Source organism: Diaphorina citri, unplaced genomic scaffold (assembly GCF_000475195.1).
Source record: "Diaphorina citri unplaced genomic scaffold, Diaci psyllid genome assembly version 1.1 scaffold62, whole genome shotgun sequence".
Classification (NCBI taxonomy): domain Eukaryota; kingdom Metazoa; phylum Arthropoda; class Insecta; order Hemiptera; family Psyllidae; genus Diaphorina; species Diaphorina citri.
The window spans coordinates 344698-367946 of record NW_007377499.1 but is presented as its reverse complement, the minus strand read 5'-3'; the positions used below and the strand labels follow the sequence as shown (position 1 = coordinate 367946).

General features: G+C 40.8%; 3 protein-coding genes and 1 pseudogene across 6 annotated transcripts in view; 3 read left to right on the top strand and 1 right to left on the bottom strand.

Moving 5' to 3' along the window:
* The window catches only part of LOC103518853 (TATA-binding protein-associated factor 172), a 54038-nt gene extending 48358 nt beyond the window's left edge, over positions 1-5680 (top strand). For both annotated transcript variants that reach the window (XM_026830352.1, XM_026830355.1), the window contains exons 25-26: positions 2827-2924; positions 5448-5680. In XM_026830352.1, coding sequence (XP_026686153.1) covers positions 2827-2924; positions 5448-5665 — 316 coding nt within the window. In that variant the 3' untranslated portion in view covers positions 5666-5680. The remainder of the gene's footprint in view (positions 1-2826; positions 2925-5447) is intronic.
* On the bottom strand, positions 238-6552 carry LOC103518657. 3 transcript variants are annotated; one of them, XM_026830391.1, is made up of 3 exons: positions 6055-6552; positions 607-789; positions 238-486 (listed from the first exon to the last, which is right to left on the bottom strand). In XM_026830391.1, the coding sequence occupies exons 1-3, from the start codon at positions 6238-6240 to the stop codon at positions 439-441; spliced, it is 417 nt and encodes a 138-aa protein (XP_026686192.1). In that variant the 5' UTR covers positions 6241-6552; the 3' UTR covers positions 238-438. The 3 variants fall into 3 exon arrangements, with proteins under 3 accessions (XP_026686192.1, XP_026686187.1, XP_008481961.1); XM_026830386.1 differs by having other exon boundaries at positions 607-794; positions 6060-6552; XM_008483739.3 differs by lacking the exon at positions 6055-6552 and having other exon boundaries at positions 607-1286.
* Positions 3995-4760, top strand: LOC108253657 (annotated as a pseudogene).
* A 3507-nt stretch (positions 6553-10059) lies between the features above and the next one.
* Positions 10060-20153, top strand: LOC103518842. Its single transcript, XM_008483929.3, has 8 exons — positions 10060-10343; positions 13918-14296; positions 14800-15067; positions 16625-16805; positions 17266-17460; positions 18004-18106; positions 18414-18936; positions 19365-20153. Exons 2-8 carry the CDS (start codon positions 13991-13993, stop codon positions 19697-19699), a joined length of 1911 nt encoding a protein of 636 aa, XP_008482151.1. The 5' UTR covers positions 10060-10343; positions 13918-13990; the 3' UTR covers positions 19700-20153.
* The last annotated feature ends 3096 nt before the right edge of the window (positions 20154-23249 follow it).

Below are 23249 nucleotides of genomic sequence, written 5' to 3'. Positions count from 1 at the left end.
CGAGGTCACCACAGTGCTCACAGAGTCCTTCCTCTCCCACGAGAGTGAGTATCCGCTTCCTGTAGTCCTCACAGTCCTGAAAGTGGCCTGTCAGGGTGCGAGTGATCAGCCTGTTCAACGGCCAGGTCTAGTTCTAACCGAACACTGTCAACATTGTATTATCTCTGCAAAGAATGGGACTAGCCCGTACCTGGGGGCTTGATGCCTCCTTTACCTTTCTTGCAGCCCCCTGGGTGTTGGGTGGGGGAAGGTTATGGTTTTAGTATCGGACTCCGCCGGAAGCGTCTAGTTAAGGTCGGCGGCATTCTGCCTTGTGGGGCGGCATTCTGCCTTAGAGGGTTCATCTTATTGAAACGGCCGTTTAGTAATTGGCTAGCGTCTGGTTATGGTCTGCGGGCATTCTGCCTTAGGGGTAAGCCCCTGATGTGGTTGGGCGGCTCAAGCTAAAGTGTGATATGTAACAAGTGTGTCGGCGGCTGTCAATCGATTGGTCGGCTTCATCGGGTTCTGGAATGATTGGCCACGAGAAGGCCTCCAAGGTGGGCCAGGCTGCACGGTGTAGGGGAATATTCTTTAGCAGGAGGGTGTCAGCAGGTCCAAGGCGGAGTGAGCTGGCAAGGGAAGCAGGGACAGGAGATGATCCGGTGATCGGGAGTGTCGCGCTCTCTGCAGCTTGAGTATGCGGGCCCGGTAGCCGGCACAGTTAAGGAAGTGGCCAGTTGCTGCCCTGGTAATTCGGCGGTTGAGTGGTAGATGGAGTTCCACTCTCGCCATTACACTCGGGAAGAACTTATGTGTCAGACGGCCAGTGTTCGCAGCGTCCCACTCTGCCTGCCACAGATCCATGGTAGCACTCCTTAGGGCGTCACGGAGCTCCTCTCGTCGGAGAGGCTGGAAGGTCCGACCCAGATGCTGCGCGTTGTCGTCTCTGAGGAGGAGGAGGATCCTGTCCCTAGCTCTTATCTCACTGATGACCATGTGGAGGGGGGGTTCCGCCGCAAGGACCTGCGTCCAATGCCGCAAGATGAAAACAATATGGGGAGTTGTTATTATTATTATTATTTATTTATATTCAACCCTTAAAGAACCAAGTTTATTTAAGTATCTACCTAACAATATCGTTCAAATGTTGCTTGTTATCTCTGTCTGTATAGCTTTTAGTTTGTAGTTAGTTATTTAGTTTCATATGGTAATGATACATATCACATGTACAATTGTCAGATGTTGATTTTCTATTACCACTGTCGAGTTTTTAATTTCCTGGAAGTTAGAAATAAATAAGATCTTGTGGTGAAAAAATTCCATGTCGAGACTTATATAAAGCTGTGTCAACACATAGTCGATGATCTTTTTTCCAGATCAACATCGATCTGATGCCTTTTTTTTGTGATCGTATGATCGTCTATGTGGACATATATATTATAGCTCTGACATTTGGTTTTGGCTACAAAATAATTTACGTTCGGATGCCCTTCGCACTCAACCTTTTCTGTTTCCTTAGCAAGGCAATATTGAATTATTTATGTATTTATATTTTACTTTATTGATTTGGATTCCCAGGTTCTACCGCTTGTACTGAGACGTGTGAAACAAGATGTACTCAAAGATCTTCCTCCCAAGATAACCCAGGATTATTATTGTGACCTGAGTCCTCTACAGGAGAAACTATATCAGGACTTTGCTAGGATGAAAAATCTGGACCTCAACGATGTTAAACAGAACCATGTATTCCAGGTATATATGTGTGTCTCGTTAGGGAAGATACAAAACGTGAAGCTAGGTAAGTAGACCAGCGAACCCCTTTGAAGAGGAGCTTGTTTCCAATTTCAAGTAATTTGGCTTGGGGTATTCCAGGTATATATGTGTGTCTCGTTAGGGAAGATACAAAACGTGAAGCTAGGTAAGTAGACCAGCGAACCCCTTTGAAGAGGAGGAGCTTGTTTCCAATTTCAAGTAATTTGGCTTGGGAAAAAAAAGCTATTTTTTAACTTCAATAATTTCAAATTTTGTTTTTATAAATATGTAGGTACCTACTCGTACCTGTTATTATTATTTTATTTTTTCTCACCTCTATCTGTTATTATTATTTCTACCACGCACAGACTTACGACATAGAGATTAACCCTGGTATGCATGAGGTGACTACCTATACCTATTTGTATGTTTATATTATGGATTTGCGGCAGAGTTTAGGTTAGCACGTGACGTTCTCTACTACGTAATCCTCGAAATAAATGAGTATATTTATAATTTCATTCCTCGGCTGGAGTCGAACCCGCGCTCCCTAATAACCAGACTAGCACCTTGACCATTTCACTATTACAGGTAGGTACCTATCTGTGGACTTTTCACTCCGTGTATACCTATGTAGTTGTAACTATAGTTTGTCTTTTTCTTTCTGCACGAAGGGCATACGGGGTGGTCTAAAACTAGCACGCACGTGACGTTCTCTACTACGTAATCCTCGAAATAAATGAGTATATTTATAATTTCATTCCTCGGCTGGAGTCGAACCCGCGCTCCCCTAATTACCAGACTAGCACCTTGACCATTTCACTATTACAGGTAGGTAGGTACCTATCTGTGGACTTTTCACTCCGTGTATACCTGTGTAGTTGTAACTAGTTTGTCTTTTTCTTTCTGCACGAAGGGCATACGGGGTGGTCTAAAACTAGCACGTGTACACACTGACAATAAGGGTCCTGTTAAAATTAAGACAGTCCGGGGTAGGTAGACATGAGGAGGAGGGGGAGGAGACTAGGCTACCCAGTCTAGTCGTGTGCCCTCCGACACTGACAGGTAAGTGAAGAGAGAGAGAGATAGAGGTATATGTGTACTGGCTGGAGACCAGTGGTGTAGACATGAGGAGGAGGGGGAGGAGACTAGGCTACCCAGTCTAGTCGTGTGTCCTCCGACACTGACAGGTAAGTGGAGAGAGAGAGAGAGAGAGGTATATGTGTACTGGCTGGAGACCAGTGGTGTAGACATGAGGAGGAGGGGGAGGAGACTAGGCTACCCAGTCTAGTCGTGTGCCCTCCGACACTGACAGGTAAGTGGTCCAGGTCCACACATTTCCAGTCAATCGTCCATCGCATCTTTAGATGTCCTCCGTGGGGCCCGATGGGACCCAAAACGTAATGACCTCATTTCATTCATTTCTTTCATACGCTTAAACTTTAAACAATAGACATATAATGGTCCCAAGAGCGAAGATAGAAGGAAGACAGGACAGGAGAAAGCCAGCCGTTCCGAGAACGACACAATGAGATCTATTTCGGGAGTTTTAACACTTTCATGGAACCATATGACAACGAATGTGATTTCTTGTCAGCTATTCTGCTGATATTTTAGACGAGGAGGATTCAGCTCTAAGTTGTACTTGATGTGAATGAATTGGACCTACATAACAACAATATTTACTATTTTGATATTTCAGATGTGAAATGCCCGGAGTTACCTATCTCCGTCTGACAGGGGAACCTGGTTGTAAATATTCCATTCTGTTACATTTCAACATTCTGAAATCATTGCAAATCAAGTTGACTGCAGTATGGTAATTTGGTTTGGACTGAATTGTTCCTCTACAGTCTACAAATGTCCTTTTCAAAGGGACTTCTGAGACTCTGATTTTTAAGCACTGAGTATCTCAAAAGCATGATCTGGTTTACTGAACAAAACAGGAATTGGGGATATAGTTTTTTTTAACCATTAGCTATGTTTTGACAAGTGTCAAATGTCTTGTCATTCTCTAAGGTCCCATCATTGAACTGTTGAGAGAACTCCTAGACTGGTTTGGTAAGTATATAAGTAGGTACATGGACTGTGCAAGTCTGGAAGAATATCACATTCATATCAGATACAAAAGGTTTGGCTGATTCACGGAATAGGCAGCCAATCTCAGCTAAAGCAAATTCCAAGTTTATGAAGCAACTTGATGAGTCCATTTGTTATATTATTATTAAACATTTTACAATGTTTTCTATTTCACAGGACTTGCAAGCAATGGACCGCGCACATCGCATAGGTCAGAAGAAGGTGGTCAATGTCTATCGTCTCATCACTAAGAATACTCTGGAGGAGAAGATTATGAATCTGCAGAAGTTCAAACTACTCACCGCCAACACAGTGATCAACAGTGAGAATAGAAACCTAGATACTATGGCCACTGGCAAGATACTAGACCTGTTCTGTCTAGATGGACAGGACAGTCGCCAGGAGGCAGGCTCGAGTGGAACAAACCCAGGGGGACTGAAGGGGTTACTAGACACTCTGCCAGAACTGTGGGATGAGAGAGAGTATGAAGAGGAATATGACTTGAGTAACTTTGTACAGAGCTTGAATCCTATGCCATCATCCACAGAGTAACAGAGGAATGGTGAGATTGACAAATCTACTCAAAATTCATGAATAAGGTCTGCCGTCCATTGGAAGCGTAGTCGTGCCTGAAAATCTAAACCTATAACAATGATAGAGAACCTCTCACAGTCTAGGAGACCTAAATCGCATGACTCTAGTGTAAGAAGTCTCAATAAGGTCTGCCGTCCATTGGAAGCGTAGTCGTGCCTCGGAATCGCGCGATGCCACCTGAAAATCTAAACCTATAACAATGATAGAGGACCTCTCACACTCTAGAAGACCTTAATCGCATTCGCATGACTCCAATGTAAGAAGTCTCTATCATTTTCATAGGTTTGGATCTTCAGGATTCATCGCACTACTCCGTGCTTCTCAAAGTTGCTCTTCTACGCCTATGTGCGGCAAGCCTAAGATTTGTTAATCAATCAATCAAGAGCTACCTTACTTAGCCTTGGAGGGTAGCGCGCCTGCCTTCATCCTATACAGATAATGTTCGTTCTCAGAACGGCTGGCTTTCTCCTATCCTGCCAAGCCCCGATCCCTATCACGAAGGAGGTTCTGAGGAGGAGGGGGAGGAGACTAGGCTACCCAGTCTAGTCGTGTGCCCTCCGACACTGACAGGTAAGTGGAGAGAGAGAGAGAGAGAGAGAGGTATATGTGTACTGGCTGGAGACCAGTGGTGTAGACATGAGGAGGAGGGGGAGGAGACTAGGCTACCCAGTCTAGTCGTGTGCCCTCCGACACTGACAGGTAAGAACATTATATATACTTGACTTCGTAGTATATTAAGCGAGGAACGATATTTGTGAAAATTATTTATGCTTGACACATTTAAAATTCATTTAAGTTTAACTCAATGTGTGGTTTGGGGGAGGAGACTAGGCTACCCAGTCTAGTCGTGTGCCCTCCGACACTGACAGGTAAGAACATTATAAATACTTGACTTCGTAGTATATTAAGCGAGGAACGATATTTGTGAAAATTATTTATGCTCGACACAATTAAAATTCATTTAAGTTTAAAGTTCAACTCAATGTGTGGTTTAAATCAGTCTCACTCATACACATATCTTACCTCTTCTATCCCTCCAGGTCATTGGATGTACGAAGTACTGAAATTTCTACCGAACAAATTTCTGAATCCTCTTCAGTATGCAGGTCCCCCTCACGAGAGAGAAAAGCTGAGGAGCAGAATGAAAGAACACAATCTGATTATAGCATCCTACGATATTATACGCAAAGATAATCATGTGTTTAGTGAAGTACAATGGAACTATTGTATTCTTGATGAAGGTGAGTACTTGTTGTAACTGTACAGTGAGTAAACTTCTGAAATAAGAGCGCCGACCGAGCCCAAACTCTATTTCTCTTAATGGTTGAACAACATTGCTGTCAAATTTCATTGAAATCGGACTCTTTAGCACGGACGACTCTACCTAGTAAAGGCCCGTTCCCACTACCCACGACACGATTTTTTCCCGAACGACATAAAATGTCCTTACGCACGCGCGAACGAACGGCACGGTGGACCCCGGCCCCGACCGTCGGAGTCGATACGCTGTCATCTTATAGAACACTTTTCGCGCGGGATGACGGATCAGTACCTAGGCTAAAGCCCTTATCACACCCGGCGTAGTTCGTTGACCCTATTCAGGGCTTTGAGCGTTACTGTAGAATATCGACTTCCACCGACCAAGAACTTATGTGTCAGACGGCCAGTGTCCGCAGCGTCCCACTCTGCCTGCCACAGATCCATGGTAGCACTCCTTAGGGCGTCACGGAGCTCCTCTCGTCGGAAGGGCTGGAAGGTCCGACCCAGATGCTGCGCGTTGTCGTCTCTGAGGAGGAGGATCCTGTCCCTAGCTCTTATCTCACTAATGACCATGTGGAGGGGGGGTTCCGCCGCAAGGCAAGGACCTGCGTCCAATGCCGCAAGAAGAAAACAATATGGGGAGTTATTATTATTATTATTTATTTATATTCAACCCTTAAAGAACCAAGTTTATTTAAGTATCTACCTAACAATATCGTTCAAATGTTGCTTGTTATCTCTGTCTGTATAGCTTTTAGTTTGTAGTTAGTTATTTAGTTTCATATGGTAATGATACATATCACATGTACAATTGTCAGATGTTGATTTTCTATTACCACTGTCGAGTTTTTAATTTCCTGGAAGTTAGAAATAAATAAGATCTTGTGGTGAAAAAATTCCATGTCGAGACTTATATAAAGCTGTGTTCACACATACCTAGTCGATCTTTTTTTTTTTTTTGTGATCGTATGATCGTCTATGTGTGGACATAGTTCAACACTTGGAAATGAATCAGTAAGGGGAAATGGAAAGAGTGAGTCAAGCGCTCTATTCCCACTATCCGTTCAGTCATAATTATGTACTTCAGTCACAGTACGTTCAATGAACGTTCAAATATTTTACATATATGATTTATAGGTAGATGGAAGTGAACCTACTGTAACTTGAATGACAAACGTGAATAGGTACATTTAATTACCAGTAGATAGCTTGGAGGGTAAGTAAACGTTTGGACGCGGGTTCGATTCCCGCCCGGGCGAATTTTATCCCATACAGATAAGAGGAGAACGAACTTCATCCGTTTAGAAATATGTACCTATATTCTGGATTGGAACCCACCTCAGCAGTGTTGGTGTCGAACTTCGGATCTGGTGGTTATTTCGAGTCAAGTCAAAAAAAAATATTGAGATGCTTTAAGTGTGAAACGACACGACACTCGTGAATTTTCCCTGTAAATTTTCATTTCAGGCACAGAGAAACAATTCGCTAGTCGCTATGCACGGCCTATATTAGCCAGTAGAGATCCTAAATCATCACCTCGAGATCAAGAGGCCGGAGTATTGGCTATGGAGGCCTTACATAGACAGGTAAGTACTATACTATACTGGCCAGTAGAGATCCTAAATCATCACCTCGAGATCAAGAGGCCAGAGTATTGGCTATGGAGGCCTTACATAGACAAGTAAGGCCGTAAATACAGTAGAATAAATTAGAGTGTCCATCTATCATAGCCGGACGTTTAGGTTGTGTTAAGGCCAACTTGAAAATCTTGAGTGGAAACCCCCTAACTTTGACACATCATATCAAAGGTTCAAATCGGATTTTATTATTATTATTTTTTATATATAGGGGGGGGGGGATAATAACCCGTCAAAAAGAGTTTCAACCTCCATGTACCTACCTACGCTATGTGTAATAAGAACAAATGAAGCCTTTTTTTCCACGAGACGAGGGTTTTACCTTCCATTTGGTGAATACGCGGCTACTCACCCAGCCTGATGCTGCCTGAATACGACCGAGAACCAGCAGGGGGGGGGGATAATAACCCGTCAAAAAGAGTTTCAACCTCCATGTACCTACCTACGCTATGTGTAATAAGAACAAATGAAGCTTTTTTTTCCACGAGACGAGGGTTTTACCTTCCATTTGGTGAATACGCGGCTACTCACCCAGCCTGAATACGACCGAGAACAAAAAACTAGCAGCACATGAAGAGTTCTCAGATGGTCACCCATCCAATCATCAACCATACACAGCGTTGCTTAACTTCAACGAAAAAAAAAAAAAAATATTGCCCACCGTAGTAGGTCTGGGAAACAAAGAGGAAAAAAAAATACCCGGACCCAGCACTCGAACCCCAGTACCTACTGATTGAGGAACCAGCGCACTCTACCACGCACAGACTTACGACATAGAGATTAACCCTGGTATGCATGAGGTGACTACCTATACCTATTTGTATGTTTATATTATGGACTTGCGGCAGAGTTAGGTTAGCGCGTGACGTTCTCTACTACGTAATCCTCGGAATAAATGAGTATATTTATAATTTTATTCCTCGGCTGGAGTCGAACCCGCGCTCCCCTAATTACCAGAGTAGCACCTTGACCATTTCACTATTACAGGTAGGTACCTAGGTATCTGTGGACTTTTCACTCCGTGTATACCTATGTAGTTGTAACTATATAGTTTGTCTTTTTCTTTCTGCACGAAGGGCATACGGGGTGGTCTAAAACTAGCAAGTGTACACACAGACAATAAGGGTCCTGTTAAAATTAAGACAGTCCGGGGTAGGTAGGTACCTGCCTAAAGTACGAGTCACGAGTAATGTACCATCATAATGCTAGATAAAGGCAACTCAGGAGGATACCTCAGATAATCCACACCATAAATCGCGATTGCAAAAGGCAAAATGCCCAAATCCTGGGGAGGGGTTTTGATGAAATTTGATTCTCCATTTCTACTTTGCTGATAGACAATAGAGGATATCAAGGCATTTGCAGCAATGCCAGCTTAAGTAGTCTTCTGCAGATTATGACGATGGGTCAGCTCCCTGGTTAGGGGTCACCTGTGCTCGCGTTGCACGCGCGGGAGACCCGGGTTCGATTCCCGGCGGGGTCAAGAAATTTGTATCATGCAAATGATTGATCCCGTGACTGGCTGTTGTGGGGCCCACTCAGCGGACCCGGGTTCGATTCCCGGCGGGGTCAAGAAATTTGTATCATCCAAATGATTGATTCCGTGACTGGCTGTTGCGGGGCCTCGATCTCGTTTCAGTCAGCTCCCATGGCGTAGTGGTCACTGCGCTCGCCTTGCACGCGGGAGACCCGGGTTCGAATCCCGGCAGGGTCAAGAAATTTGTATCATGCAAATGATTGATCCCGTGACTGGCTGTTGCGGGGCCCACTCAGCCTCGTGAGGAAATCCAATCTTCAGCTCCCATGGCGTAGTGGTCACTGCGCTCGCCTTGCACGCGGGAGACCCGGGTTCGATTCCCGGGGGAATGGCGTCAGCTCCCATGGCGTAGTGGTCACTGCACTCGCCTTGCACGCGGGAGACCCGGGTTCGATTCCCGGCGGGGCCAAGAAATTGTATCATGCAAATGATTGATTCCGTGACTGGCTGTTGCGGGGCCCACTCAGCCTCGTGAGGAAAATGAGTAGCTATGAGTGCTATGACATATAAAATATAAATGCGCATAGCGACCGGTGCCAGCATGGTAGGTAAACATTGGATTTTAGGATTATTGAGATATTGGGAAAACGCTGCAGTGAGCACCAAAGTTGTGACATAATAACACAAAGAAACTGCATTTATTTACTTTGCTGATAGGTACCTACTTCTAAAATGAATAACCTATTAAATATGGACTCAACCTCCAGATCCGAAGTCCATCGCCCTAAAACTAGCTCTAAGTACACCACGTAAAATAATCGCATCTCGTATCACTGATATAAATTTGTCCGCACTGTGCAATGAAGGGTTAATGCAGTGTGTGAGAATAAATTCGTGAGATGGCGCCACATTTTATATTCAATGATGGGAAAAGTTACCCCTATATGGGCAATCTATCCCCCACTTACGGTACACCACGTAAAATAATCGCATCTCGTATCACTGATATAAATTTGTCCGCACTGTGCAGTGAAGGGTTAATGCAGTGTGTGAGAGTGTGAGCTGTGAGCATTCCTGGCCGAGTTCCGAGTACCTAGGCACGGAGTTGAGATTTTTTTAATTTAGCTTTTTTGTAAAATAATTCACAGATTTCAATCGATTTTACAAACTTTAACAAAACAATTTCCCTTTTTCTTTTCGTCCATAAAGTAAATGTTCTCCCTCATGGGCTCTGCTATTTCTTTTTAAATGTACAAATTCTATGGTTGAGATTTTTTTAATTTAGCTTTTTTGTAAAATAATTCACAGATTTCAATCGATTTTACAAACTTTAACAAAACAATTTCCCTTTTCTTTTCCTCCATAAAGTAAATGTTCTCCCTCATGGGCTCTGCTATTTCTTTTTAAATGTACAAATTCTATGTTTTTTAAGTGTTCTAAGTTTACTGCTATGTTAGGTTTGTAAGATATTAGAGATTGTAAAAGGACTTGAAACCTCTCTGTACTCGTTCTTGGCCCAGGGACCAGGGGATTTCATTATTGCAGTTTCATTGTTGAAGAGGGTAAGTTGCTTTGTCCTAAAGTGAAACAGGGGAACCTGGTTGTAAATATTCCATTCTGTTACATTTCAACATTCTGAAATCATTGCAAATCAAGTTGACTGCAGTATGGTAATCTGGTTTGGACTGAATTGTTCCTCTACAGTCTACAAATGTCCTTTTCAAAGGACTTCTGAGACTCTGATTTAAGCACTGAGTATCTCAAAAGCATGATCTGGTTTACTGAACAAAACAGGAATTGGGGATATAGTTTTTTTAACCATTACTTAGCTATGTCAAATGTCTTGTCATTCTCTAAGGCCCCATCATTGAACTGTTGAGAGAACTCCTAGACTGGTTTGGTAAGTACATAAGTAGGTACATGGACTGTGCAAGTCTGGAAGAATATCACATTCATATCAGATACAAAAGGTTTGGCTGATTCACTGAATAGGCAGCCAATCTCAGCTAAAGCAAATTCCAAGTTTATGAAGCAATATTTATTAAATGTAGTTTCATAAATAAATAAGTGGTTTTATTGGAAGGTTGGACAACACGTAGAACGCTATCGGGTAGAATTCTTATCGGTGCGTACAGGTTGCAGTTCTCCATACATAATCTCAAGTGGTCCGCGAGATTTTTGGTTTATCAATAGTGGTCCGCCAATTCTAAAAGGTTAAGAACCCCTGCTCTATAGTCTATACTCTCTTCCCCACTCTGTTTTGATCCTAAGATATTCATTAAAAATTAGCTGACTGACCTCCAGGCAATATGCAGAACAGCGGTTTACATCGTTTGGTGAAAGAAAATTTCGGAAAAGTCGTACCATTCCCCACTCTGTTTTGATCCTAAAACATTCATATTATTTTCATTTTGAGGTTTTTACTCTTTTTCAGACTTTTTCAGATCTCTTTTTAGAGAAGGTTTGCTTATTCTGATTGTATTAGGATTATTTTTATCTCATTTTAAATACAACCCTAGTCATAACTGGGATCAAAGGGAAGGTCATTTCTTGAACCACTTTGCTGATTGTGTTTTGTTTTCTTCTCTAATGTTACCTACAGGTGCCTTTTGATTCCATAGAAGGTTTGCTTATTCTGATTGTATTAGGATTATTTTTATCTCATTTTAAATACAACCCTAGTCATAACTGGGATCAAAGGGAAGGTTGATCCACATTGCTGATTGTGTTTTGTTTTCTTAAAAAGAAATTAAGTAAATTTACTGTTTTCTCTAATCTTACCTATAGGTGCCTTTTGATTCCACGGCAATCAGGGTTTGCTGAGTCCTTAATTGCCAGGTCTTCAGTTTCATGATGAATTTATTTATGTTGGTCCATTTTCTAACTAATGCTTGTGTGCTTGTACAGATATACAAAGTGTCTTTTGTCAGAAGACTGGTTGTCGTAGTCCTCAGGGTTAAGTAGCTGTAGGTGAATCATTGGTGTGTTCTACGTGATCCTATTCACCTAAAGTAGCTTGAAACTTCATATCTAGTCATAATTTTTGGTGGGTTTATCAAGTAAATGCATTTTCTTCGTTTTAATCTCAATATTTTTTTTATTTTTTATAGTTTTTTCTGAGATAATAAAAAAAAATCATGAGAATCACCAATTGGACCAGTACATAACAACAATATCTACTATTTTGATATTTCAGATGTGAAATGCCCGGAGTTACATATCTCCGTCTAGATGGTTCTGTAGTGAGTACTGCACGTCATGCTATAGTGACCAAGTTCAATTCAGATCCTACTATAGATGTACTACTATTAACAACTCAGGTGGGAGGTCTGGGTCTCAATCTAACAGGAGCAGACACGGTTATATTTGTAGATCATGATTGGAGTCCCATGAAGGTAAGACAAAGTATTCAATATTTTAGGTTTTCTTTATTACTCCAGTTTCATTACGTAACCCTTTTAGCTCTATTACTGTATGGTTAAATTCTTAAATTGGTTGGTTTCAAATGCCAGAAATTAACTATTAGGTCATTAATTTTCAAAATAGAAATAACATTTCATACATCAGCTGGAATAGAACCCGCACCCTCCTATGTACCAGGTGAGCACCTTAACCACTACTTCACCGAGACAGGTGTAAACTAATATGAGGTCAAACTAGGAAGGCACTTTGTTTGTTTAACAATTTGGATTTCCTAGAAAGTATTGAACACTTCACTCAGCTCCCATCGCGTAGTGGTCACTGCGCTCGCCTTGCACGCGGAAGACCCTGCGATTCCCGGCGGGGTCAAAAAAAATTGTATCATGCAAATGATTGATTCCGTGACTGGCTGTTGCGGGGCCCACTCAGCCTCGTGAGGAAAATGAGAAGCTAAGTAATTTAAATGCGCATAGCAACCGGTGGGTAAACATTGGGTGTTAGGATTAGGTAATGATTAGAAATGAGATATTTGGAAAATCCTACAAAGTTGTGATATAATAAGACAAAGAAACGGGGGTAAACATTGGGTGTTAGGATTAGGTAATGATTAGAAATGAGATATTTGGAAAATCCTACAAAGTTGTGATATAATAAGACAAAGAAATTTTGTCTTTTCATATGGAAGGACACATATTTGAATAGGAAAAGGCTAGGAAGAAGAAGAATATGGAAGGACAAAGCTTTTTTTTTCAATGATATATTTGACCACCAACTATTTCTCAGACCTGCAGGTTCATGTTTAAGTGTTTGTTGACCTCTAAGAATGCTTCCCTAAACAGTCTCATTAACAGAAAAGTGTAGACTCTAGGACTCAGTCCCTAAGCTTGCATTCCTGCAACAACTTCCCACTCCAAACTTTGCAATCTCACTCCTTGTACAGAAATAGTGTTGCACCTAGCCTAAGCATTCTGTTGTATACTTTGTCACACTTTATAGTGTAGGAAGCATTCTTAGAGGTCAACAAACACTTAAACATGAACCTGCAGGTCTGAGAAATAGTTGGTGGTCAAATATATCATTGAAAAAAAAAAGCTTTGTCCTTCCATATTCTTCTTCTTCCTAGCCTTTTCCTATTCAAATATGTGTCCTTCCATATGAAAAGACAAAATTAATGAAGAAAAATCTCATAAAACAATGTAGAATGCACAGCCTGCCATTATAATGGTTGCTGTGATGTCCAAAATTAGCAAAATGTGAAGTACCTAGGTACAAAATTGTTCTCAGAATTCCAGTTCAGATGTAATGAGATTAAGTGTAATTTTCAAAGTCCTTTGTAACTTTTTACTTTCTATTATTTGCATTGGAATCCTCTTCCTCTTGCTCCCCCCCCCATTTTCTCTCTCTCTCTCTCTCTCCTCCTCCTCCTGCCTTTCTTCCTACCTCTCCTCTACACCTCTTTCTCTTTCTCCTGTCTCTATGACCAGTGACCACCCCACACCTAATCTCCCTCTTCCCCTCATTATCTTTCTTCCCCCCCTCCCTTCATCTCCCCTTCTCTCTCTCTCCCTTTCTCTTTGCTCCTTTATCTCTTGTTCTCTTCCTCCCTCCTCTTTCTGGTGGGTGAAATGCTTTTCGTGGAACTGATTCATGAAGTAAACCCATAAGACTAACTCTGTGCATGTGTTCTAAGCTCTGTTCAATATTAACCTGTTTCAGTCCTTGCCAGTACAGACTACTCCAAGCCTTAACCCATTCAGTAGTCACTACCTCTACTTGATCTCCCTACACCATGGTGTCCACACGTTTGCAAAGTGGCTGCTCCAGTGGCCTGTCTGCAAGCAGCTCCACGGCCTCCTGCCCTCCGCCGGCCGATGGTAACGCTACTACTACGGCCGCTTCAACCTCGGTCATTGTATCTCCGGCCGGGAGCGGTCCATCCCTCGCGCCTACTTATTCCAATCAAATACAGACATTGGCCTTAGCGACAACCCCCGGCCCTTCCAAAGCCGCCATCAATCTGATGCAATTCCCTACGGAACTCCTGGAGAAGATTCTGCTCTACTTGGACTTCAAGCACATTGCTGCGCTCAGACTGGTAAGGGAACACAGACAGATCTCAACAACAGGTTTCTATTCTTGGGTTTTCCGATTTTGAAAAAAAAAAAAAAAAAAAAAAGCAAACATGTTTATCGCCTAAAGAACATTAAATTTGGTCATGAAATTTCTGGTTTGATCGGGGTTATTTGGTGCACTATTACAGAGGGAGTTGTACAATGAAACAAATGGTGTTTTATCAATACCAAGAACTTCATTGGACTTTTGGATCTTTAGGTTTTTAGTTCGAGAGCAAGTCAAGTCATGAAATTCTAAGGTTTGTATATTTGAATCTCCAAATCCTAGGTTTATTAAGTGGGGACCGATATTTGTGCAAATCATTCAAACAAATCAAGCTTCTAGGCGCGCGAACGTCCAGAATTCGAAGCGTAGCCCAGCCTATATTAACACGAAATAGAGTTTCAAGGTTTTTCGGCATTTTCATCTCAACGTTTCTCCCTATGTTCAACACAGTTAATATTCCTCTTGATGTTGTATGAACAGGTAAATCGTCGTATGAACACAGTATGTGGCTCCATCCTAAGCACCACATTCAATCGCCTCCAGTCTACAATGCTTGCCCGGTTCCAATCCATCAAGTCTAAGATGCCACGCCGAGAATCTGCCCGCCGGCAACACCCTCTGGCATGTGAATCAGACATTGTAGAGATGTTGCACATGCGACTTGCCTTACTACAGATGTCATTCGGGAAACATATCGAGAGACAACATTGCTGCTTCTTTGCTGGAGAGGTGAGAATAGATGTTAATGGCCTACAGGAATTTATAATTTTTCCGAATTTTTCTTCGTTGGCAATGTGAACACACTCATTCATTTGTATACACCTCGAGGCCGCCTTTTGAAAATAGCTGGATCGCCCCGTGTAAACTATCCATTAGAGCTCGTTCCCACTTGTCGTTCGGAAAAAGGAAAAAAATCGTGTCGTGTGTAGTGGTGGGAACACTCATTTAAATTTTATCTACATTTCGTACAGGAGTAGTGAGTACTTACAGACAAGTGGGAACGAGATCTTAGGGTTTGTTACCCACGAAAATGGCTCTTACTTATACATATATCTTGTTCTTATAATACATATATAGATGTAGATCTGTCCTAGGACAGGTTTCAACACGACGTTCTCCACTTTTCTCGATCTTGGGCGTCCTCCTTCATTTGTTCAAACGTTCTTCCATTCAGCACATCTCTCAGCATTCCAAACCTCCTTCTTCCTATTGATCTCTTTCCTCTCAGCTCGCCTTCCTTGATTCTTCCCTGCAGACAATTTCTTCTCAGGATGTGACCCAGCCAACTTCTTTTCCTGATCACTATGGTTCTCAGTATTTCTCTTTTCTCATCAACTCTTCTCAGCACTTCTTCATTCCTGACTCTATCTAATGGCTCTTAATTGAACACGAAGTTTTCATTAATTGACTAATCTCTCCCAATGACTTTGCCTAGGTTGAGTTGAGTTTATAAATGGCACTATGTCATATTACATCATGCAAAACCCGTGTCCCGTGTTGAGTTTCATTCTCTACACAAGTTTCACATTTTCTTATTTACAAGTCTGTAATGCTCATGAGTGAACGCTATACTCTGGGTTTTCAAAGAAGTCAGTTTCGATTGAAATAGTTATAAATCGCGAGAACCAATCAAATAGTCTAGAAAACAAAGACTTTTTGACGGACAAAAATGATGTAGTTCTGATTTTTTGCCCAAAAAGGTCCGGGATGGTGTCCTGAATAAGGGGTCAAAAGTCTCAAGCCGAGACTTTACGGCTAGCGGAACTAGAAAGGCGTAAGTGTCATTTTTCGTGACTTTTTCTCAACCCAAGGACCCGAAAGTCCGAGAGAGTAGTGCTGCATTGAAACATTTTGCAATCGAATTTGTGTTTTTGCAAGAACTCAACCCAAGGACCCGAAAGTCCGAGAGAGTAGTGCTGCATTGAAACATTTTGCAATCGAATTTGTGTTTTTGCAAGAAAAAAAAAATGCTAATTTTATTTTTTGATGTTCTGCATGGTAATCAATCACGTCACCACTTGATGAACCATATTTAAATAGCTCCTTGTCTGGCTAGGGACGCGTGACTTTTTTTTTTTAGATTTTTGCAAATATCTCGAAACCCATTGGTTCTAACGAAAAAAGTATTTCTATCGATTTTATTTAAAATTAAATTCCCTACAAAATGGATTCTTCCATTTCCATTTTGTCCTACAACTTACCGTTGTGGAATCAGAAGGGTAAAGCCGCTACAACAACAACAAATAGCTCCTAGTTACTAGAAACTTATTTGTTCTTAGACTTCCTATTTGTTGTCTGGTTACAGGCACTGACTTCATGGACATTGCCGGTCCATTCCCCTCGTCTAAAAATGACTCGATAGCATGTGGCTCTGATGCCGGAGGTTGCGGGTTCGAATCTACGCTCGAGCTTTCCCCCCGCTCCCCTCCCCAGTCCAACATGGTACTCAGGAAGCGGATACACAAGATTAAACAGGGCATGAAGAGGTAAGTATGAATAGGCTTGATACCTACATTAAACTGTAACAACGGAGGTCTTATCGTTCCGAAATGGAAGAGAGAAAAAGGGCAGGAGGCCAGCCATTCCGGGCACGAACCTTATCCATTTGGAATAAAGTTCGCCCCGGGTGGTAAACGAACCCGTAACCTAGCACTTACAAGTACAAGGCAGGCGCACTACCTTCCAAGCTAACTAGGCTGACTTGGAACATATTTTTAACATTCGTTTCTCTTCGATACAAAGGTAGGTATAAAACTAACATTAAATACAAATAATTATTTAGATAAGAATCTTCACATATTAAAATGGAAATTTAAAAAGACAATCGAGACCAAAATTCAGTTTGATGATGAGAATCTGAGTATTCTCTAAATTTCACCAAACTTGATTTGTTGAATTTTGAATCTCAATTTTCATTTTAAGTATCAAACTAATGTGTGCCTACAGGTATAGTTCACAGTTGACCCTAATGAAGCGAGATCTGAAGCTATGCAAGGTGAAGCTAGTGGATCAGACCAAGACAGTGGTAGAGTATGCAACCCGGCTTGATGAATACGATAAGAAGAATGAGGAAACATCGCGCAAGTTCTCGCAAGTCCTGCAGGAATTGAACAAGTGTAAAACCGAGCTCCAGTTCTTTAGGTGAGAGGACACAAAGCAAGGAGTAACCTCCTTAGGGGAAGAGTTAACGAGAGAGACTTCCTAAGAAGGTTTTAAAATTTGGTTCTTTTTTCCCCATTCAAGTCTACAGTAGTTGTATTTTCCTTTGAGAAACTGAGACGGTTTCCCCTCTTTTGACGTGGTAGCGCCTCGCCTTTACTAAACCATAGGGATTCCGCTATCTTGAAGAGAGGGGACATCGTTTCCGTTTCCAAAAGGAAAATACAGGCTTAATGCGAATACATACAAACTTTTATACGTTACCTATATCCCATTTTTGCACGTTTTCGAAAGAATTGGCAGATCTTTGGACTTTTTATCTTCAAAGAGATGATTATTACGTTGATATATTAAGTTGTAGTGTAGAATGTACACATTGTTCCTGAGTATGCAGGGGATTTACACCGTGACCTCTGTCAATCCTTCACTATGTTTGAATATGAAGATGAAAAATAAATGCCATGAGACATTTCTTTTATACAATGATCTCATGTAGGTAAACTAACTCGAGGATTTTGATTTCAGATCTAAATTCCCTTTCAATCCGGATTGTACCTGTAGTGGCCCTGCAGTGGCTACCGATGCTCCTCTAATAGCACCCGACTTGAGTCAAGTGCTGTCACCTCAGGTAATATACTCAAACCTCATAACATTCACATCATGACAGTACCTACCTAGTCCGTATTTGTAACATATAATACCATTGTGGGGGTCCAAATGAGGACGTGTATGTACTTTATTAATCCTTTATGCATAAAAAGAAAATCATCAACACATTAGGGAACCCCTGCCCCATCTTCCATGTTTAAGTTTCTAGTCTTGTAATGGCTCCCCTCCCACGCAGCCCAAGGGAAACTGCCCCCAAAAAAAGAAGAAGAAAAAAACAGTTACAATTTACAATACATAGTTAACCCTCCTTCCTCTCTCCTCCCCAGGCGATGCATCTCTCAGTAGGTGGCGGTTCACTGGCGGAATTCCTGCAGGCGCCCCCCACGCTCGAGTCCGCGGACCTCGGCCTACAAGTAGCTGCTATACCACTGGCAGGTTCTGCCTCTCCTCGTGCTACAGATGATGATGCTGGGGAACCTACGGCCTCCACCGGCAAGAAGTCCGGCCGCTCCAGACAGCAGGCCACGGGGTCTACTGAGGACGAACTCTCTGGCACTGCCAGCGAAACAACAACTGCGGCCCCCAAGAAACCCGGCCGACCCCGTCACCAAGCTGCGGCAGAACATGCGGCCAAACCGTCTGGTTCAACCTCCCCCCGTGGCTCAGAAGAGGAGACTAGCGGCCTCTCTGGTGAAACTGCAGCCTTGGTGGTGACGAAGAAACCAGGCAGACCTCGCGGTAGTAATGCAGCTCACGGGGAACCTATAGCATCAACCAGTGCAGGGGATATGCAAGAACATCTAGCCAGTAGGAAACCTGCTAGACGTTCAGCTAATACTAGTACTAACGGTAAGTCTCTACTCCAGGGGATATGCAAGAACATCTAGCCAGTAGGAAACCTGCTAGACGTTCAGCTAATACTAGTACTAACGGTAAGTCTCTACTCTCTACGTCTACCTCATATCTCGAGTTATACAATAGTCTTTCTTCTCAGGATTTCTCTCGATTATTTTCCATACGACCAGTCTTATTTATAGAACTTGACAACTTCTATTAATGTACCCATATGACTTTAGTTTCATCTAATTGATGTATGATTATTTTAGTTTCATACAAGAGTTCTAATTCTAATTGATGTATAATTTTAGTTTCATACAAGGGTTCTAATTCTATTTGATGTATATTTTCAGTTTGATACAAGGGTTCTAACTGCATCTGATCTCTGATTTCAGTTTCAGGTAAGGGTTCTAATTCTAATGGATGTATGGTTATTTCAGTTTCAGGTAAGGATGAGGATTCATCAGGAGGATCAGACCAGGAACTGAACACGCCAGCGTCATGCACGCGTAAATACATGCGTGCCAGTGTCGGAGGAGCGGGGGGGACTAGTAGTGACTATTGTCTACTGTGTAGCAGTGGTGGAGGGGAGGGGGGACACGAGGCTGCATGCAGCATGCGCACTAAGAAACGCAAGGCTACGGCACTGAGCGGTGCGGGGGGTGTCGTGTTGAGTCCCGGTACCACAGAGACCAAGGTATTGCGTGGCGCCAGCAGCATGGCAGCCACAGCAAGTAGCAGCGGACTCAGCTCATGCAAACGTAGCCGCCGCTGAGACAAGTAAATATGTAAGCTCTAAGTATATGACGAGATATATTATGTAAGGTCTTAGTATATGACAAACAGATATGTAAGATTTAAGTTTATGCTAAGGATATACGGTCTAGATCTAGAATATATTTAGACAAGATAATTAATTGATTCATAGTACGAAATGTGTGAACCTGGAAATAAAAGGTTGGAAAACGTAAACTTTGTGAATAAGATTTGCGATTAAGAGATTTCAGTCCTAGCTGTGAAATCTTGGTGTATTCTGGATTCTTGAAGCAAGAAGCTAGAATGTTAAAAAAGATGTGTATGGTGTGTAAATGGTTTAGGTTATTAAGATTTCTGTTTCATTATCACGGTAATTTATTTTCATTTTATTTTTCTCTCATAAAAGCTAAGAAGCTCTGATAGAGGTTATATTTTATTTTGTGTTATGCCCAAGGCATGTTAGAGTAAACACAATATGACAGAGAGGACGTCCAAATGGTCTCTTTGAAGATACAGCTGACCACTCTCAAAAGCTAAGAAGCTCTGATAGAGGTTATATTTTATTTTGTGTTATGCCCAAGGCATGTTAGAGTAAACACAATATGACAGAGGACGTCCAAATGGTCTCTTTGAAGATACAGCTGACCGATGGGGGCAAGATTTAGGAGAAACCCTTGGAACCCTGTTTTTTTTGCAATAAAAATGAATGGCATTGAAGTCTTGAGACAAATTAGTTGACCAGATTATCATAGACGCGAGATATCCCTTTGTTCATTTTGTACGTGCACAAACAAAAGCTCCTTTTCCTAATTGTTTTATTATTATTATTTTTAACAGAAGCTCCTTTTCCTATTTTATAAGTCACAATAACTCCGGACAGCCTCGTTAAAATGTCTGGCCGAATTCTGAACTGTATGAAAATTGGGACTTGGAATAAAACCTACGGAATAAAATACGAGCGTACCGACCAAGTTTTCAAAGCAATACGGCAGGCACGCATGCTAGTAGAGATAGGAAGTTCTTAGTATGTAGCAATCATTTAGAAGTCAAGGGAACTTTTTGTTTTTAAAACAGCTCTCAGCGTACTGTCTCTCATATCAATTGGATAACTTAATTTTCTTTACCAGAGTACAAAATTTAGATTTTAAGACATTTTGGTGTAGTTTTCCCTCTCTATTTTTTTAAGTGTATAAACTGCACGCCTTTGGATAAAATATCAACTTTTTTCTTCCTTTCGTTTTCGAAAAATCCTTGAAGTATGTTTGGTACTCTAGGACCTTGTCCCACTACAACACCAACCGTGTTTATTGTGATGCCTTGAGAATATTTTTATCACCTTCTTTAATTTGATATAAAGCAAGAGTTATATTTTATGAATACTTCTTCTTTTTTTTTTTTTTTTTTTTTTTTTTTTTTTTTTTTTTTTTTTTTTTTTTTTTTTTTTGTGAAATTTTCAATTTTATTTCAAGAGGGACTCAGAAAAATAAAAGTAACTTTTTTTTAATGGCCCTAATTTATAGAAATAGGTATGATTATGATTTTTTTATTAGAATAAAAATACAATCCAAGCATTAAAATAATACTTTGTACATATTTTTTTATCTACCTTAGAAGTAAGAAAATCTATGAAAATTAACGATTGATTATTTTCCTTTTTTTGTTCATGGACTTTTTCGTGTACATAAAAATTGATATTATTATTACTATGCCAATAAAAGAGAATAAATCAATGTATTGAAAATGTCATCTGCTCTTTTAATTTTCTGGTGGATTCTAATATTGTAGTACTTTTACTTCGATTTCCAAAACTTTCTGCTTAAAATATCAAAAATGCAATACCTACCTAATTGTCTATATATCTAATTGTATTTATTATTATTATTATTATTATTATTATTATTATTACTGTGGTCAGGTAGTCCGTACATTGAGTAGTTTGAATTTTATTCAGTTTTATCCAAGCTCCTTCGCTCTAATGAAATAAAAATTTATTCCTCTTTGGAATTGGAATCATTAATTTAAAATATACAGGGTATCAGTAAAATAAAAAATTCTGAGATTTTTTTTTTCATTTCGTAGCGCGTCTGCTACTTTAGAACAGCTGTCGTATACCTATTATCTAGTAGTATATCCGTTTTTTTTTATATACATATTTTAATCATGATATATGCCTCGGAATCGAACCCGCGACTTAGCGCTTACAAGGCAGACGCGCTACCCTCCGAGCTAACTAGGCTGGCTGTCAAACTGTTGATGCTCTGTCTATTTTTATTTTCGAGCTCATTTCCAAATTTCATTGTATTATGAATTATGATACACCCTGTATAAAATAATTATTCTTATCACTAGGTAGATATATCTATTTATAGCTGCACTTGGGTTTTTCGCTCTAATAAATTATACCTATATACTAGTAGTATATCCGTTTTTTTTATATATATTTTAATCATGATATACGCCTCGGAATCGAACCCGCGACCTAGCGCTTACAAGGCAGACGCGCTACCCTCCGAGCTAACTAGGCTGGCTGTCAAACTGTTGATGCTCTGGCTATTTTTATTTTCGAGCTCATTTTCAAATTTCGTTGTATTATGAATTATGATACACCCTGTATAAGAAAACAACATGTAAGTATTTGCTCTTAGAAAAATGAGTAACATGAGTTTTAGTATTCTTCTGCTTTCTCAAAGGACTGATAAATAATGCAAGTTCTCAGATACAGATGATGAATGACACCAAGGCACTATTTTTCAGCATCCTAAACTAGAGCACTGCAATATCAGATTTCCTTTGCAAGTGATATGATGAATATGATATTTTATTTCAACTTCTGTCACCTCACCATGATGGAGAAGGAATCAGTAGAGCATAAATCTCTTCTATTCTAATGTTATGCTAACGTCCATTGTGTGTGTGTGTGCTTGGTTTGGTTACTAGTGAAATCAATCCTATTATCTCTATGTAACTAACTGGTAACATACAGATACAAACCTATTGAGTTTTAAAACTTTATGTTGAATTGAATAGGTATTGGTTTTTGTTTAAATCCAGAAGCTTGAATAATGTTTGGAACATCATACCCACTTATAATTATTTATTAAATACATAGAGTTATATGTTGCTAAAGGTAGACAGATAAATCTAGGAGTCTTGTAATACTATAAGCAGGCCAGCTACTCACACTCAGACTGTGATATGTCAGATGATCTCAGTGTGAGTCCTGGTACTTACTTAATAATAGGTGAGAGGAGCTAGTGGCATCGGCCAATTGGTGCTCCATCCTGCAAGGTACAGTAGTCACAGCCAGTAGAAAGTTGGTTTGGTTCATTATTTTGTCCATGTCCCTTTTCATTGTTGGAAGAAGTTGTGGTTCCTGGTACCAGTGGCTGGCAAGTTGGGTACTATCTCTTATTGTTCTCAGTCTGATGAGGAGCTAGTTGAACTTCTAGTGAAAAAGGTGAAAAAGAAATTCTCAATTCTCGTTTTTACTTTCTATTATTATTTTACTATTATTTTTTGGTTGACTTCCTCTAAAAAGTCTAATAAATTTTACTAGAGCACATTTTGTA

What these genes read in the sequence shown, in the direction of transcription:
- LOC103518657 (XM_008483739.3), bottom strand. Translation starts at nt 978, where the DNA reads ATGGTCATCAGTGAGATAAGAGCTAGGGACAGGATCCTCCTCCTCCTC. An exon ending in TGCTTCCCTTGCCAGCTCAC is followed by an intron (nt 487 to 606) that starts TCCGCCTTGGAC and finishes AAGCCGACCAAT; the next exon opens with CGATTGACAGCCGCCGACAC.
- LOC103518842 (XM_008483929.3), top strand. Translation starts at nt 13,991, where the DNA reads ATGGTGTCCACACGTTTGCAAAGTGGCTGCTCCAGTGGCCTGTCTGCA. An exon ending in GTCAAGTGCTGTCACCTCAG is followed by an intron (nt 18,107 to 18,413) that starts GTAATATACTCA and finishes TCTCCTCCCCAG; the next exon opens with GCGATGCATCTCTCAGTAGG. An exon ending in AGCTAATACTAGTACTAACG is followed by an intron (nt 18,937 to 19,364) that starts GTAAGTCTCTAC and finishes TGGTTATTTCAG; the next exon opens with TTTCAGGTAAGGATGAGGAT.